General features: G+C 52.6%; 2 protein-coding genes across 2 annotated transcripts; both read left to right on the top strand.

Moving 5' to 3' along the window:
• Window positions 1-8,287: 8,287 nt before the first annotated feature.
• Window positions 8,288-9,169, top strand: LOC308050916 (uncharacterized protein; the record flags this gene model as incomplete). The annotated part of the gene is made up of 1 exon (XM_080361132.1): window positions 8,288-9,169. The coding sequence occupies one exon, from the start codon at window positions 8,288-8,290 to the stop codon at window positions 9,167-9,169; it is 882 nt and encodes a 293-aa protein (XP_080217258.1).
• A 1,954-nt stretch (window positions 9,170-11,123) lies between these two features.
• On the top strand, window positions 11,124-11,516 carry LOC308050769 (uncharacterized protein; the record flags this gene model as incomplete). The annotated part of the gene is made up of 1 exon (XM_080360926.1): window positions 11,124-11,516. The coding sequence occupies one exon, from the start codon at window positions 11,124-11,126 to the stop codon at window positions 11,514-11,516; it is 393 nt and encodes a 130-aa protein (XP_080217052.1).
• Window positions 11,517-15,371: the final 3,855 nt, after the last annotated feature.

Genomic DNA, 15,371 nt, shown 5'->3' with positions numbered 1-15,371 from the left:
ACCCCGGGATGCCGGAGGACGCTGGGCAGGAGGCAGGAACTCGCCAGGCAGGCTCCAGCATCCTCTCATTAGGCAGCGCTCCTCTCGGGACAATGTGGTGAGGCCTCAATGTCAGCTGCAATTTCAGGCTGCGGAAAAAATTCCTCCCAAATACTCTGTGTTCTTGTCAGCGTTCAGCCCCACAGCGAAGCGCATGGGAGACGGCAGCTGGCGTTAAATGAGCATTCATCCACCCTGGCTCAGTTGCCCGTGGCTTTTCCCTACCTTGACCTTCCTCCCTTTCTCTCTCCCTCCCAGAAAATGGTTCCACCCCAACAATGTCTTTTCCTGCATCACTTCTGAGTCCCTGCCTCCCACTTAGCTTCATTACCCCAATTAGGACGAGTATTCTGTGACTGTTATAGCTCTTCCACCTTTTGCCTCCTCCCACCCTCCCATCCCACGCCAGAGTCCTCCATGTACCACTTCCAGCCCTCACAAAGAATCTGGCACCACCTCTGGCTCCACATCCCCTCCCTCCCTGTTGGGGAGCCGAGCAGAGGAGGTCCTGCTCAAAACCAGGGCTCCAGCACACAAGGGCCAGGGGAGGCTGCAGGAGGGACACGTTGACTTGCAATGCATCACATCTATCTCCAGAGCCATGGTTCCTTGCATTGCCACTTGCGCAGGAAGTGCTGACCCTTAACTTTTTATTTAAAATGCAAAATACACTGTAGTGAGGCCAGTTCAACTCAGGGTCTTCAGAAATTTTCCCAGGAAAGAAGTCCCAGCAAAGCAGAGCAGGAACTGAAGGACCCTTACCCGCCCTGTGTTAGTGACACCCGCGTGCAAACCTAAACCCCCAGACTGAGGATTTGCAAGAGTTCAAGCAAGCCAAAGGGCAAAGACGACTCTGGCATCCCAGAGATGCTCTTAGCGTGCGTGACGGCAAGATGACCTTGCATGGGGTCACGTGCAGGTGACTGAGGTCCAGGAGCCAGCATGACTCCCGACGCATCCCAAACACGTGGTCTTCTTGCTGCCTCCTCACGTGCGTGTCCTGTGACCAGGAACACACATACCCATTTTCATGACATTTTCCAAATGTTTGCTTCAAACACCAGTCTGATGACATAGCTCCTGACATGCCCAAAAGACACAACGCAGGGGTTCGGTTTCGGCTCTTACACTGATTCAGCAGCAGCCGCCTCTGCTGAGTAAGTCCCTTAGCATCTTTGGCCATCACTGTCCGCATTTGTTAAACAGATACAGGGATGCATTTTTTGGCTCCCTTGCAAGGCTGCAGTGAGGACAAATTCATTAGTATTCATAGAAGCCCTTTGATTATCTGCAGGTTAAACAATTACGAGGCAAAACAAAGGTGGTGATCACAAATAATAAGGCAAAGAGTAAATACCAGGAGACACGTATAGCTAAAAAGTATGGGTTTGGGTTAGTAAGCAGGGAAGTTGAAATGGTCAGTGGCTGTCTCACTTCCAGGAAGAAGGAGTCCAGGACTATAAAAGGTCTCCTGGCCCAGCGCACTTCATTCACTCGTCTTCTCTCTCCTTCACCTCTCCTCACTCTTCAACAGGGTAAGTGACAACCTCTAAATCTTCCTTGCTTTTCACAAAAGAAAAGTTCTATGGGTATCTTAAAACAGCACCCAAATACAACCATGTGTCTGGGCCGGGACTTTGGCTAAAACGGGTCTTTTATGAACTGTGTACTAGGAATTATGTGGATGAGCTCAAACGTTGTAGGATGGAGAGGCTAAAGGAGTATCAGTAAGGCCATGGAGAGCAAGGAGAGCAAGAACGTTTCAGGACGGTCCAGAATGAGGACTCTATGTGCTATGTGATTGTTGCTAAGGCATTAGAGATGCCTTGGTACAAGTAGGTGGGCATCTACTTCACGGGAAAAAGACAGATAGAAGAGTTGCAACCAGGGTTTAGGCTCCTTTAATCTCCAAATTTAGCATAAACAGAGCTTTGAATGAATTCTGTATTTCCAAATATCCAGTTCCAAGTCACAGACAGACTCTGTTCCTTCCAGCTTTGCCTACACCACTACCAACAACATGTCCAGCGGATGCTGTGGATGCTGCGGTGGAAATAACAACAGCAGCTACACCGTGTGCTGCTACGGCAGCTCCAAGTCCTCCAAGTCACAGTGCTGCATGCCCTCGCAGTGCTGCATGCCCCGGCAGAGCTGCTGCCCCGTGTCCTGCTGCATGCCCATGCCAACCTGCTACACCATAAGCACTAACAGCAACAACAACAGCGGATGCTGCGGCTGCGGCAACTGAGCGCGCTCGGCGAGGGGCGGGCTGGGCTGCGCTCCCCGCTGCGGCGGCGCTGCCTGCGCTCCCCGCCCGCCTCACCCGCTGTCGGATACGGAATGGATACGGCCCTGGACGCCCCTCCTCCTTTGCTTAGAGACTGTAGATCATCTCTCTTCTTCTTCATCTGCCTTTAATCACCAAATGCCTGTAATGTGCTTTGAACTTGCTAGCGACTGAGAAGTACAATATTCCTCTGTATGCACTAGTCTTGCTGTTAATTTTCCTCTTGGTGTGTGGGATGTTTAATGCTGTTGATTCATCATACTCCCTTTTCTTGCTTTAACCTCCAATTAGTCATGAAAGACAATAAACGTTATAACTTATGACACTGCAAACTTCTGGTGTATGCTCATTCATTTATCTTCATCCTTTAAACCAGAGCTCTGATCTGGGACTTTTTCAGCATTTGCTTAGCTTCCGAATACGAGTTTTTCAGCTGATCCTCATGGTAGCGATGCCAGCACGGCAGCGAGTGCGGTGAACGTCCCGGGTCAGGCTCTCATCCGGGAAAAACAGCGCTTGCTGGAGCCAGAACGCTATGTGAGGGATGGGAGCACCTCTTGGCCACACCGTTTGGAGATGATAGACTTTGAAGATACACGATGAGCAATCGTAACATCCGTATGGTCCCGAGCCAAAGGTCTGGTTTCTTAATGGAAACTTTTCCAGCAAATTTGATAAGTTTTAAAAGAGGCTTCCTAAAGGGCTTGGTGTCTTATCAATAAGATTAAATAGACCAGTAAGCACAGTCTGTATGGTTCAGGGAGGGATTGAGTCGCTGAAAAATACGGAGATATAAGTCTAGCTGGAAGGATGCAGAAATACTATAATTTCACCTGGCATTCCACTAAAATGTGGCAAATTTTGAGATAAGAGACTCAGAAATGAAATATTCACACTTTGTGATTTGTAAAACCTCCGGGACGGGAAGTGACGTGACTCCAAAACATCTTTCCTGACATGAAAATATCAAATCATATTAAAAAAGCATGATCTTGGGACTGTGGGAATGAGTCATAAATCAAAAGTCCTGTTGCTCTTTAACAGATTCCAAGGTCTTTTCCGTCCCTACGCGCAAGTCCCGTGGCTTCCTGCAAGGCGGTTGTATTTTCCCTGGAGCTAGAGGATAATTCGCCTTGGCAGCGGTGGAGCTGCCGGCCCCGGCTCAGCCCCGCAGCCGCGCCCCTGAATTCTGCACATGCTTCTCCCGGTGATTCAAACCCAAACGTCGTCCGACAAACCCCTCAACCTCTCCTGGAGAGGCTCCGCGTGAGCTCATGGAAATGCCTTCTGCACCGCGCCTGGGGCTGCTGCGAGAGATTCTTTGCCAGTACTTAAAAAATGCCTTCAGCATCCACAGAAATGCAAACTGGAGCGGTTACAGGGAAAACGAGTCAGAGCCGAAATGCCAGAAAGGTGTACACTGCTCCTGACAAAGCCTGAAATGTTTGGTTCGTGACGTGAACCTTCCGCCGTGACGTCCGCGTTACAGATCTGCAGCACATAAAGCGGCTTTCAGTGTTGTGCCCACTCACTCAACTCGGGTGCTGCTCGTTCGGAAGGGAATCAATTCATTTAAATGGGGGAATACGCATCCCCGCCCCGGCCTGGCACCGGGAGTCCCTGTGTCCCCATGCACTGCTGTGCACAGCGGTGCTGTACTCACAGCTCACCCCCTCCAGTCATCCGTCCTACACACGGGGCAACAACACCTGCCCTTCCTTTCCCATGGCCCTGGTGCCACCCGTGACCCCTCCGCTGTCGGGCTTCTCCGTGCTCTAGAAGGCAAAAAGCGCCGTGTCCAGTATCACAGACCTTTCTGACGAGCAGGGTACAACCCGCGGCTCCGTCCACTCAGCCAGCCGAAAACCTCCATGTTTTCTCACGGCAAATTCCAACTTTCCACTAACAAATCAAAACCCAAAGATTTTCCAGATGGAAGATCAGGAAAGTAAAAATAAAAGAATCCCTATTGATTGACCGCATTCCCAGTGCTGCCGTTCGCACGCCGCTGCTCCAGCTCCCTGCTGGGGACCTGGACGTGGGGCTGGGCATGGGGACTCCTGCACCTGTTTGGGATTCCCCGCTGCCGCTAGAGACTCCTTTGGGGCACATCACTCAGCATCACGGTATTCCAGGTATCCTTATCCCGGGACTTCATCTGACTAACATTAGGTAACAGCGTACTTGAACATGACCTTTAGAAGAACCAATTAGATAATGGCCACTGCATATGCAAAGAGCTAAGCTGACATTGCATCAAGGGAGATGCTAATTGCGGCTGATTAATCCAACAGCAAGTGCCAGAAAAAATACACACACAGAAGTGGCACTCAGAGCTCAGCTATTAATTCCCATGGGATGCTTCACTGCCACGGCAGCTTCGCCACATATAAAAGCTTTCAACCACAGCGCTGTCCTCGGGACTCGGACTTCTGCTCATCCCATCCAGCACCAGTCACCGGGTGAGTTGGATCCTCTCAGCTGTCTTGGATTCCTCATTATTTCCATAGAAACAGGAAAACCAAAAACAAACAAATGAAATAAGTCAGTGGTTCTGCTTTTTTTGTTCCTTTTTGTCCCCAAGGGCTTGGACGTCTCTGCACAGGATGCAGCACAGTAAAGGCGACAGTGGCCAGGACTCGTGCGGCAGCGGCTCCGTCTGCGGCGAGAAGGGCTGGACGTGGCACGATTGCCCGAGTAGCTGTCACGAAAGCCCCGTGAGCAGCCCTTGCCACAACCCTGGCAGCCTCAGCCACGACAGCGAGGGGTCCTGCCAGCCCGTGCCACAGGGGTGCCAGCCCAACAAGCCGTGCCCACCCCAGAGCTGCTGCCCATCCCAGCAAAACAAGCCCCGGCGGCGGGTGGAGGTGAGCCACGTGCAGCCCGTCTGCCCCCCGCCCGTGAAAATCCGCCGCCGGCCGCTGCAGCAGTACCGCCCCCGCCACGGCCAGGAGCCGGGATGCTGCGACAAGCCGTGCAGGCGAGTGGAGCAGAAGACCTGCCCACTCATGACACCGCATCCTCCGCCGCTGCAGCATCGCTGCCCCTGCATCCCCTGCTGCCGCCCGCCCGCCCAGCGCCGCTGCCGCCCGCCCGCCCAGCGCCGCTGCCCAGCTCCCCTGCTGCTGCCTCCCAGCCAGCACCAGCACAAGCAGGTCCCTCTCCTGCCACCCTGCCTGCAGGTGAAGTGAGGGTGGGCCAGCGAGGCGCTGGGGTGTCTCTCCAGCACACGCCTGCACATCGCTCAGCACAGGATGCTTCGCTCCTCACCCAAACTGCCGGGGCTCCCACGGCCACTTTCCGCACGACGCGACGCCCCCACAGCTGACTGCTCGTTGCTGCTCTTTGCACACCGGATTCGGGGTCTGCAGTCCCCTGCTTGACCCCCGCACTGACACTTTACATCCCCAGGGTCTTCCCCTGCCAAGGAACAGGCTTCAATGATCCAAAACTCATCTCCCCCGGGGTAGACCAAGTGGGTGTCCCCTCTTCCAAGAAGGTGAGCAGCCTGGGGATAGACAAGCAGGATGGAAAGAGCCTGAGCAAGGATGGACAAACAGCTTCTTCCATGGGTCCAGTGGACTGTGGTTTCCAGGTTGTTCAAAGGACTGTACTGGGAAAAAAGTACAGACTGTGACTGCAGGAGCACCAAGGGCTCCTACAATCTTATTTTCTCCCTGTGTGTTCAAGAATAAAATTTGAAAAAGTTTAGCTGACACTTGGTTCTTCTCTTTTTTTATCTCAAAGATATCACCGGAGTTACAATGAGTGGTTATTAAAAGTCATTAAAATTCTCACAAGGAAACCCGTAAATTCAAAACAATATTAGAGTTCACACGTGAGCAGCTCCGGCTGTAGCACTTTCACCAGGCCAACCTCCACCTGCGGGCGGTAAAACCCTCTCCACTGTGGTTACCCACCGCAGGACCAAGGGGTGGACCTCACTGTGGTCCACCAGCAGGAGATCCAGGTACAAACAGTTTGCCCTCTAACATGTGCGATCACCTTCATTAGCCACCTAGGAACACTGCCCTGGGAGTCATCCATTATATAATGTTAATCAGGATAATGAGCGCGTGCCCCAGCACGTGCGGTGTCTGTGCGTGCCAGGAGTGCCTTTCACTCCGTGCGGGAAGACCAAGGACAAGCCCAACCCCCGCAGCTCCCCGTGCTGGCAACGTCCTGTTTCTTTCGCACTTTGCCAGAAAATCCTTTCACCGGGTGCATTAAAACAAACGTTGCTGTTTCTCTGTATTGCCAAAGTCCACCCCGGGCGTCCCCACAGCCACTGGCAACCACTGAGGAAAATGAGAAAGAAAAAGAAAAGAAATGCATTCTTCATTTCTTAATGTCTTCAGGTAGAAAACCACAATTTCTTTTTCTCTTGTCTAATTTTAGCCAAATTAAAACCTACTTACACAAGAACTTTCACTTAAGAAATCCATTGTTTTATCAGCTCTGTCTCCCCAGCTCCCTGGGGACGACGGCCCCGGCACACACGGCGCCCGAGGGGCGGGCTCCGAGCCGCTCGCCCGCGCGCGCTGCCGCTTCCAGGGCAGCTTTGGGCCGGCTTTGATTCCGCTTGGACTCGATGATCTTGAGGGTCTTTTCTAACCAAAATAATAGAACCACAGAATAATTTTTGTTGGGAGAGACCCTCAAGGTCATCGAGTCCAGCCAACTCTCGCAATGAACCGTGTCCCTAGGAAACTCATCTATACACCTTTGAAACCCCTCCAGGGATGGTGACTCCACCACTGCCCTGGGCAGCCTGTTCCACTGCTTCACAACCCTTTCCAGGAAGAATTTTTTCCTAATATCCAATCTGAACCTTCCCTGGTGCAACTTGAGGCCATTTCCTTTTGTCCTCTCTCTTGCTATGAAAATGATTCTATGATTCTGTGATTCCACGGGTTTAGTTAAACAAGGCTGCTGTGGGAGACTGCGCCAAAAGCCTTTCCAGAGCTGTGGCACCATCCATCGCACTGTCCCATCCGCAGAGCCAGCCTCTTCGTCACTGAAAACCACGAGCATGATTTGCTCTTGGTGAGTCGGAGCTGGCTCTTCCCATCACCTGTTTCTGCTTCAGGCACCTGGAAATGCTCCTCATGGGCAGCAGAATGGGAAGGCCAGGGCATTCACACAGCGCACATCACAGCTCCTGACTCACAGGTCACCCAGCAGCCACCAGTCTGTGTCTTGGTCCTCTGGAGATGGTGAATAAGTCCTTTGTTACCTGCCTCACATAGCCAATGTGTGGCTTAAACGATGTGAGTCTTTCATGTGCACCACTCAGAAACTCCATTATAATTAAGAGATGTGTATCAGGAATCATGAGTCAAGTAGAACATGCCAGGTGCTGGGAACAGCATCCAAATGGAGGAGATGTTTTGCCAACGTTCCTGCAGTGTGTTTCATTTACAAGGGGAAGCTTGGAACCGTATAAAAGGCCTCTGTCCCTTTGTCTCTCACAATCTGCTCCCTGGTCAACGTCTGAGCTCCCTCGTGAGTTGGGTAAGACACACCCCGGAGCAGCGGGGTTCATTTTGGGGTGGGGGTCTGGTTTCAGAGGATCATGGACCTGGCAACCTTGTATGGTCCTTCAGACCACACTCTGCACACAAAGTCTAGAGGATGGTGGGTTAAGCCAAGGAAGAAGCTCTGGGGGACTTGGGTATGGGATTTACAGTGATGCCGCTATGTGCTGCCGTGCCTTATGTTTGTTTCTGTTCTTGGTGGGAAAAAAAATCAAGAGTAAGATCAAAAAGAGATTGGACATAGTCTGACCAGTGTTGGGCAACTGCAAGAATTTCCTTTAGATCAAGGTTTTAAAGCTAAGGAAGGCTGACCTACGCACGGCTCACCAGAGCAACTTTATGGGAAATTAAATGAAAAAGGAAGACGCGGAAATGCAAGCCTACCTGGCCATGTGTTTTTCAGGTTGTTCCCTGCAACTCAAACATGATATACTCTTCTGGAAGAGAATCATACTTCAACTTGAACTCAACCTGGTACGATCCATCTGGGTCCTGGCTGGACACCCGGCGCACACCCTTCCGCTACGGCTACAACACCTGCTCCTCGGGGTGTGACAACGAAGGTGTCGAAGGCATGAGAGGGCACAACTACCGGCACTATGGCTACCGGCAGCCAGTCTGCTCCGAGCGGTGCCACGGCTACGCTGCCGCCAGCTCCTGCCATGGAGGCGGCGGCTCGAGCTGTGTCCGGAGACCCACACACAGCTGTGGGTCATCGGGGGGATGCAACAGCTACGGGAGGTCTGTCTGTGCCGAGAGATGCCATGAGCCCTCAGGGTCATGCCAAGGAGGAGGTTCAAGCTGTGTCAGGAGGCCCACATACAGCTACGGGTCATCGGGGGGATGCAACAGCTACGGGAGGTCTGTCTGTGCCGAGAGATGCCACGAGCCTTCAGGCTCATGCCAAGGAGGAGGTTCAAGCTGTGTGAGGAGGCCCACACAGAGCTATGGGTCATCAGGGGGATGCCAAAGCTATGGGAGGTCGGTCTGTGCTGAGACGTGTCATGGATCAGGGTACCAGGGGGGGAAACCTGGCAAACCCAGGCAGCAGGTCCCACAGTGCTGCCCGGTGCAGACCTGTCCCCCCCCAGTGCAGACCTGTCCCCCTCCCGTGCAGGTCTGTCCCCCTCCCGTGCAGGTCTGTCCCCCTCCCATGCAGGTCTGTCCCCCTCCCATGCAGGTCTGTCCCCGTCCCGTGCAGGTCTGTCCCCCACCAGTGCAGCAGCGTTGTGTGCCCGTGACAAAGTGCATCCCAAGACAGCAGCAAAAGCAGGTCTGCAAAGTGCCAGCCCAGAAGACAAAGTAGAAGACGTGAGGAGTAGGTATGAAGGAGGGAAACTTGTTGCTCTCACACGTTGCACTTGATGTTCGGAATGTCCTGTGTTGATCGTGGATTTCCACTCTTCCTGTCATTTCGCTTGTAACGCTCTTTGAAGATGTAACCCACTGTCTCTGTGAAATATTAAGTTCTGTTCACCTCCTTATTTCACGGTAGATGTGGAGGCAATAAAAATGCATTGCTCATAATCCCCTTGCATCAGTGTTTTCTACTTCGTCTCTTCGAATTCCTTCTGTCCCTTCTTGTGGCCAAAGCTGGAGTTGCAGCATCCCCGCTCGCCCTCACGTCGACATTCCTGGTTGATTCAGCCTTGTGTCTTTTTGTCGCTACTCCAGACAACTTCCTTGTTCAGAAGGAACTATCAGTTTTCGTCACAGACGCTTTGTGCAACCCAACAATTAAATACTGATATACTACTGTGAAAAATAGAACCCAAACACTTCATCAGAAAGGTAAAAATGAGAAAGTCTGCTTGGCACATCATTTCATTCACTGGGCAATGGGTATGGTTTGACCAGCGTCATAAGCCTCCAAAAAAGACCCTGGAAAACACCAGGGGGAGGACTCAGGGATGGGAAAGGCATGGGCAGCACAGAGCAAGAGCAGATGGACGAGAAATGTTCTGGTCCATGGCCAATTAGGCCTTCAGAGATCCCAAGCATGACAGAGACTGTCCCATGAGCATCGTCCCCACCAGGCCGTGCTCAGGTGGATGTCTCTATCGCCGAGATACATTATAAACATGTTTGTCACCATCCAGGTGATCTGGGGTGTAATTAGTGCTTCATCATGAATAATTCATTCTTCTTCCATTTGTGAAATATCCCCACACACGTTTTGATTTCCTCATGTATCGCTCTGTTTAAGTGATTCAGCTCCATTGGTTCACAATTAATCTCCTTGACTCTGCATATTGTTTTAATTCAAACTACGTTATTATTAATATTACAGTGGCCTCTAGAGTCCTGGCTGAGATCAGGCCCAGTGCATTCTGTAGTTGAAAATGCACTTTTCTCCCCAAAGCAGAGCATGAAATGCACAGAGATTGTGTCCTCCCCGACGTACCCGTGAGGACAGGGGCACAGATGGAGGAAAGAGCTCACAATACTCTCCTCCTACTTTTTTCTCCAAAGTGTAATAAAGGAAACCAGGAGCAGATATTGGGAACTAGTACTGTGGGGATGGGACGCTCCATCACGGCCTTATTTGTTCTCTTTTGAGCCCATTTTATTTTCTAGATCCCTTTGCAACCCAGCCCACTGTCCCACCTTCCCGCCCGCACCGCCGGCCCGGGGTCACGGCTGCTTCGCATCAGGTGAATTCTTTAGGCAAAAGCAGCAAGACCATCCAGAAACCGCCCCATCCCTGCACACGAACAACACCAGGCGTGGTGGGCAATTAACATTTTTATGGGGTAACAAGAGGAATGGCGATCTCAAAAGCAGGATATTGATCTGCTCGCAATACCATGAGTCAAAACAACGGTGTGAAAACTCTCCAATTAACGAGGTGCTCAGGGTGGTGAACAATCAAGTCCCTCCAGTGGGAGCTCATCATGTTTCCGGAGGAAAAACGCTCGGCACCCTATAAAAGACCTCACAGCCCATTTCTCCTCATTCTCTGAGTGCCACATCTCTCAAAGTCCTGCCGAACAGGGTAAGTCCAGCACAATGAGACTTCTACACTTTTAATCATCACCAGACTTGTCCTGACCCTAAGGACGACTTCTCTAAGAGTCAGGGATAGATATGGACAGACGTGCAGTGCTAGTTTGTCTCTCTTCTTCAGTAACCTGCCTTATAATGAGAATTTGTTCTTGATATATAATCCCATCTGACTAAACATCTGTTCCTGCCAGCTGACATTACATTGTCTCTTGCCTTCGCACCCACTTAAAGGTCTTTCCAGCAGACCTGCAAAGATGTGCTCCCGCCAGGACACGGACCAGTGCCACCAGCAGGAACGGTCCTCATGCCGCAGCAGTGACGGGTGCCACAGGAGCGGAGGATCCGGGTGCCATGGGAGCAGAGGATCCGGGTGCCATGGGAACAGCAGTGGATCCGGATGCCACGGGAGCAGCAGTGGATCCGGATGCCACAGGAACAGCGGTGGATCCGGATGCCACGGGAGCAGCGGTGGATCCGGATGCCACGGGAGCGGTGGTGGATCCGGATGCCACAGGAACAGCGGTGGATCCGGGTGCCATGGGAGCGGTGGTGGATCCGGATGCCACGGGAGCAGCGGGGCATCCTGCCATGGAAAGCCACAGGATTGCCAGCAGCAAATCTATCAAGTAACCTCAAAGATGAAGTGATCAGGACTTTATCTGCATGTTATATACACGTGTGTCTTTGATCCTGTGCTGAATTCAGAAAGCTTGGCACATGACCTTGCAATCTTCAAAGGAAATATCTCCTTTTCCTCCCCTCGCAAGTCCTGTACCTCTGATTAGTGGGTGCTAGAAATACATTGCATATGTTCATGCTTGGCGCGGTTTTCTTTGTCGCAGTTTTTGACTATATATGAGCAATTACAAACTGGAGCTCCTGAGAGTTTTGTGTTCATGACTTTTCTTTCACTTTGCATTTCACACCGTGATACAAGGCACCTAATACTTGTTTAATGGCCCTGAAATCACCCTGCCCGGACACAGGCACTGCGGGCGGGCGCCGCCACGTCCTCCCCTGTGCTCTCCAAAGGAAAAGAGAGAGGATAACAAATGTTAAATTTTGGTGGCCATCCCAGGCCTCTGCAGGGAGACGGTCGTCCCGCACACCACGTCCCACAGCCCCTCACCGAGCCCCCGCGGGCGCTGCTGCACAAGCCCTTGGGGCCGCCATGGGCACAACCATGGGGCAGAAAAGGTACCATAGACAAAGGCACCTGTGATGGGGCAGAAATCCCTTTTTATGCCTCCTGTCCCCAAGGCACCGTTTGCGGGGCAGGTATCTTCACACGCTTGCGACAGACCCCAGCGAGCATTGCAAGGTGCTCACGTTACACAATGGACAGATACATTTCTTTTTAGCTGACAATTAAAATGAATTGTGTAATGTATTGGTCTGGTATTTCCATTCATGAAATGGATGTTGCTCTGATAAGACAAATCCTGAGTGTGTCACGATGATCAGAAGCACCTGGCGCTGCCGAAACGGGCGCGGGCAGCCGCTGACCCCCGGGCCGCCCGCCCCGGTGTGGGGAGCGTTTGAAGAGGCCGGTTGTGCGTTGGCGTTTGCCCTGCGCCCCCATGGCAAACCCCATTCTCAAGGCACGTGAAGGGGGCAGCTACAAAATCCAGAGTGCCCAGGACTGGCTGGGTGCTGCTGATCCTTAGCAAGCTCAGAACGATGAAAACATGAGGAACTGACTATACAGGGATGTTGAAAGCCAAACATGACTTCGAGTCTTTTCTCACTGACAGTTTTGCCATATTTCTTCTGATGCCAGAACAAAACACACTTAAAGAGAAGTGATCAAACTTGGGTATAGCTTTCCCTGACATTGCTCTACTTCATAATAGGAATTGAGCAATACAAAAGAAGGATTTAAGTTGTGTACTTCATTCGTTAACCCTGCCCTGTCCAGCCACCTTTCAAAAACTCCTCCATGTTTCGGCCCACACAGAAGAGGGACAGCAAAGGTACAAGGAGCATCTCCAATTACGGCTGCAATTAGCTCTCGCTGCCAACGCGACGCCTGGCCTGGCCCGAAGGCTTATGTGGGCCTGCGCAGCCGTCCAAATAACACTCAGGTTTGTTGGCCAATTACGAGTTAATTGGGGAGCTGGGAAAAGTGCTCCCAACACAATGTTCTTCCATGTTTGGAGAAAATCCTTGGGGTCTTCCGGCTCCCTGTGGCATGTCGGCCGGCCCAGGCAACCGCGTGTCACCCAAGGCAGCACCACGGGTGACCTCCTCATCTTCCTCCTCCTCCTGCTTCTCCTCCTCCTCCCCCGCGTGGCAACGACGGAGCCACTCTCAACGTGGAAAAACCCACTGGTGCTTCCGCTCCAGCATTACTCACGGGCCAAAAGCCAACCACATGATTATGTAACCAGCTAATCCTGGACCACTACGCAGGGCAGGTCTTCCCTCTTCCAAAAATAAGAATCCCAACTGCTTTTGGTCAATCCCAACTGCTTATGTTCAGTCCCACAGAATCCAAATTGCTTTTGGTCCTTCTCAGAGCAGCAAGAATCTTTTGACACAATCCATTTTCGCAGGAACTGCCTTTTTGCTCCCTTCACGACTCCCCCGCATTTCAGCAGGTTTTAGGAGAAATGAGCCAAAGATGGTACCAGTCAAGGTGTTGCTAAGGAGGAGTTGTCTACCATGCCAAAGGTGTTACTGGTATTTATTGGCACATCCCTGTGTTTGTGAGCATTTATAGGACTAGAGCACATCAAGACCTTTTAAAACATGAGTGTGGTTTAGATACAAGATGTTATTTCCCTCCCTGTAAATACAAAGTGCTCTCCAGCTGTGATCAACACCAAAATCAAACTGGCAAAGCTGTGGAAACCAGGGCCACCCACGCTGCTCCCCAACCAGAGCGAAGCAAAGGTAGGGCTGGCAATTAAAGATTTCTGCAGCACAGGAAAGACGACTAATAAGAAGAGGTGATACGCAGCACAGGTGACATGAGTCACGCGAAGAGCCCGAAGAGTGGGGAGAGTGGGGAGGGAAAAAAGCCACCGGTGAGCTGAGCGAGCAGGCAGACCTCCCGATGGGAGGTGCTTTGTTTCCGGATGGGGTGCGCAGAGATGGTATAAAAGCGCTCCCGACCCGGAGAGCCTCATTCCCTCCTCATCCTCGAGCATCTCAGGTAAGAGAAGCAATGCCAGGGGCTCTGGGGCTCCGTGCAGCGCCTGCAGCTCTCGGGGACGCGGGTGGATTTAGAGGGGGCTGAATGCCACCGGGGCTGGGCTGGGTCTGGCTCTGCTCATGAGCGGGGAACTGAGGTAAGGAGGGAACCCAGGGACGCCGAAACGGAGATCTGGGCTTGGAGGGAGGCTCTGGGTGTCTCCTGTCCTTTGGGGGTGAGGTGTCTCCGCGTCGGAACGCCAGCCGTGCTCAGGCTGCCCAGCTGCTCCGGACACTCCGGTGCCTCTGGCTGCGGCTCTGGTGGGACTCTCCCATGGGCGTTACAAGAAGCTGGTGGAAGTTTTAAAGATGAGAGTGGGATCTAGTGAAGATGGTTAAATGTATATTCAGATTTGTCTTCCCTGGAAAAGCAGAAGCAGGAAAGGAAAGCCCCTGACGGCTCCTCTCTCCCCACAGGCCACCCCGACACACGACGATGTGCTCCCGGCAGGACAAGGACCAGTGCCACAGGCAGGAGCGCTACAGCGGCGGCTGCCACAGCTCTGGTGGCGGCTGTCACAGCTCCGGCGGTGGTGGCGGCTGTCACAGCTCCGGTGGAGGTGGCGGCTGTCACAGCTCCGGCGGTGGCGGCTGTCACAGCTCCGGCGGTGGTGGCGGCTGTCACAGCTCCGGTGGCGGCTGCCACAGCTCTGGTGGCGGCTGCCACGGCTCCGGTGGAAGCTATGGGAAGCCCCAGATACCGTGCCAGCAGCAGCAGCAGCAGAAGCACATCCCGCAGGTGCCCTCGCAGAAGATGAAGTGATGGGGTGTCCCACACGTCCCAGCTCCGGCAGCAAAGGCCGCACAGGGACCAGCTCCCTCTGGCTCCCCAAAGCTGTACGAGCCCCGGGGCTGCCCAGCTGCAAACCCGCTCCCCTGCCCTCCAGAACCATCGCTCCTGGGGACCGGAGTCCCTCGTGCTTCCCTGCTCCCTCCGCCTGATGCATCAGGCTGCGCTTTGGCCCCATGATGTACCTGTGAGACAATAAAGCATTACGTTCCTGAGACCTCTCTTGTGTTGGCATTTCCTTACACTCCTTGTCCCTGTTTTCTGTGCACACTATAGTGGTTGCTGGGAAATACAAGCTCCACAGAGTTCTTAGCAGCTCATATACCTTAATCAGGGGGAATCACCCCTGAGGAAGTGGCCAACCCTTCAGCACACGTGCATAAGGAGACCATTAGACATTGCGCTTTAGGGCTAAGATACTGCTGTGCCAAACAGCTGCAATTGAACTCAGTGAATTCTTCGCCTCTGGGTTTTTCTGAACTTGCCATGCGTGAGCCGATGAGGTGAACGCGGTGCA

This window comes from Nesoenas mayeri, assembly GCF_963082525.1.
Source record: "Nesoenas mayeri genome assembly, chromosome: 30".
In the NCBI taxonomy this organism is placed as follows: domain Eukaryota; kingdom Metazoa; phylum Chordata; class Aves; order Columbiformes; family Columbidae; genus Nesoenas; species Nesoenas mayeri.
Note: the sequence above shows the minus strand (reverse complement) of the source record. Positions and strands in the feature narration are given on the sequence as shown.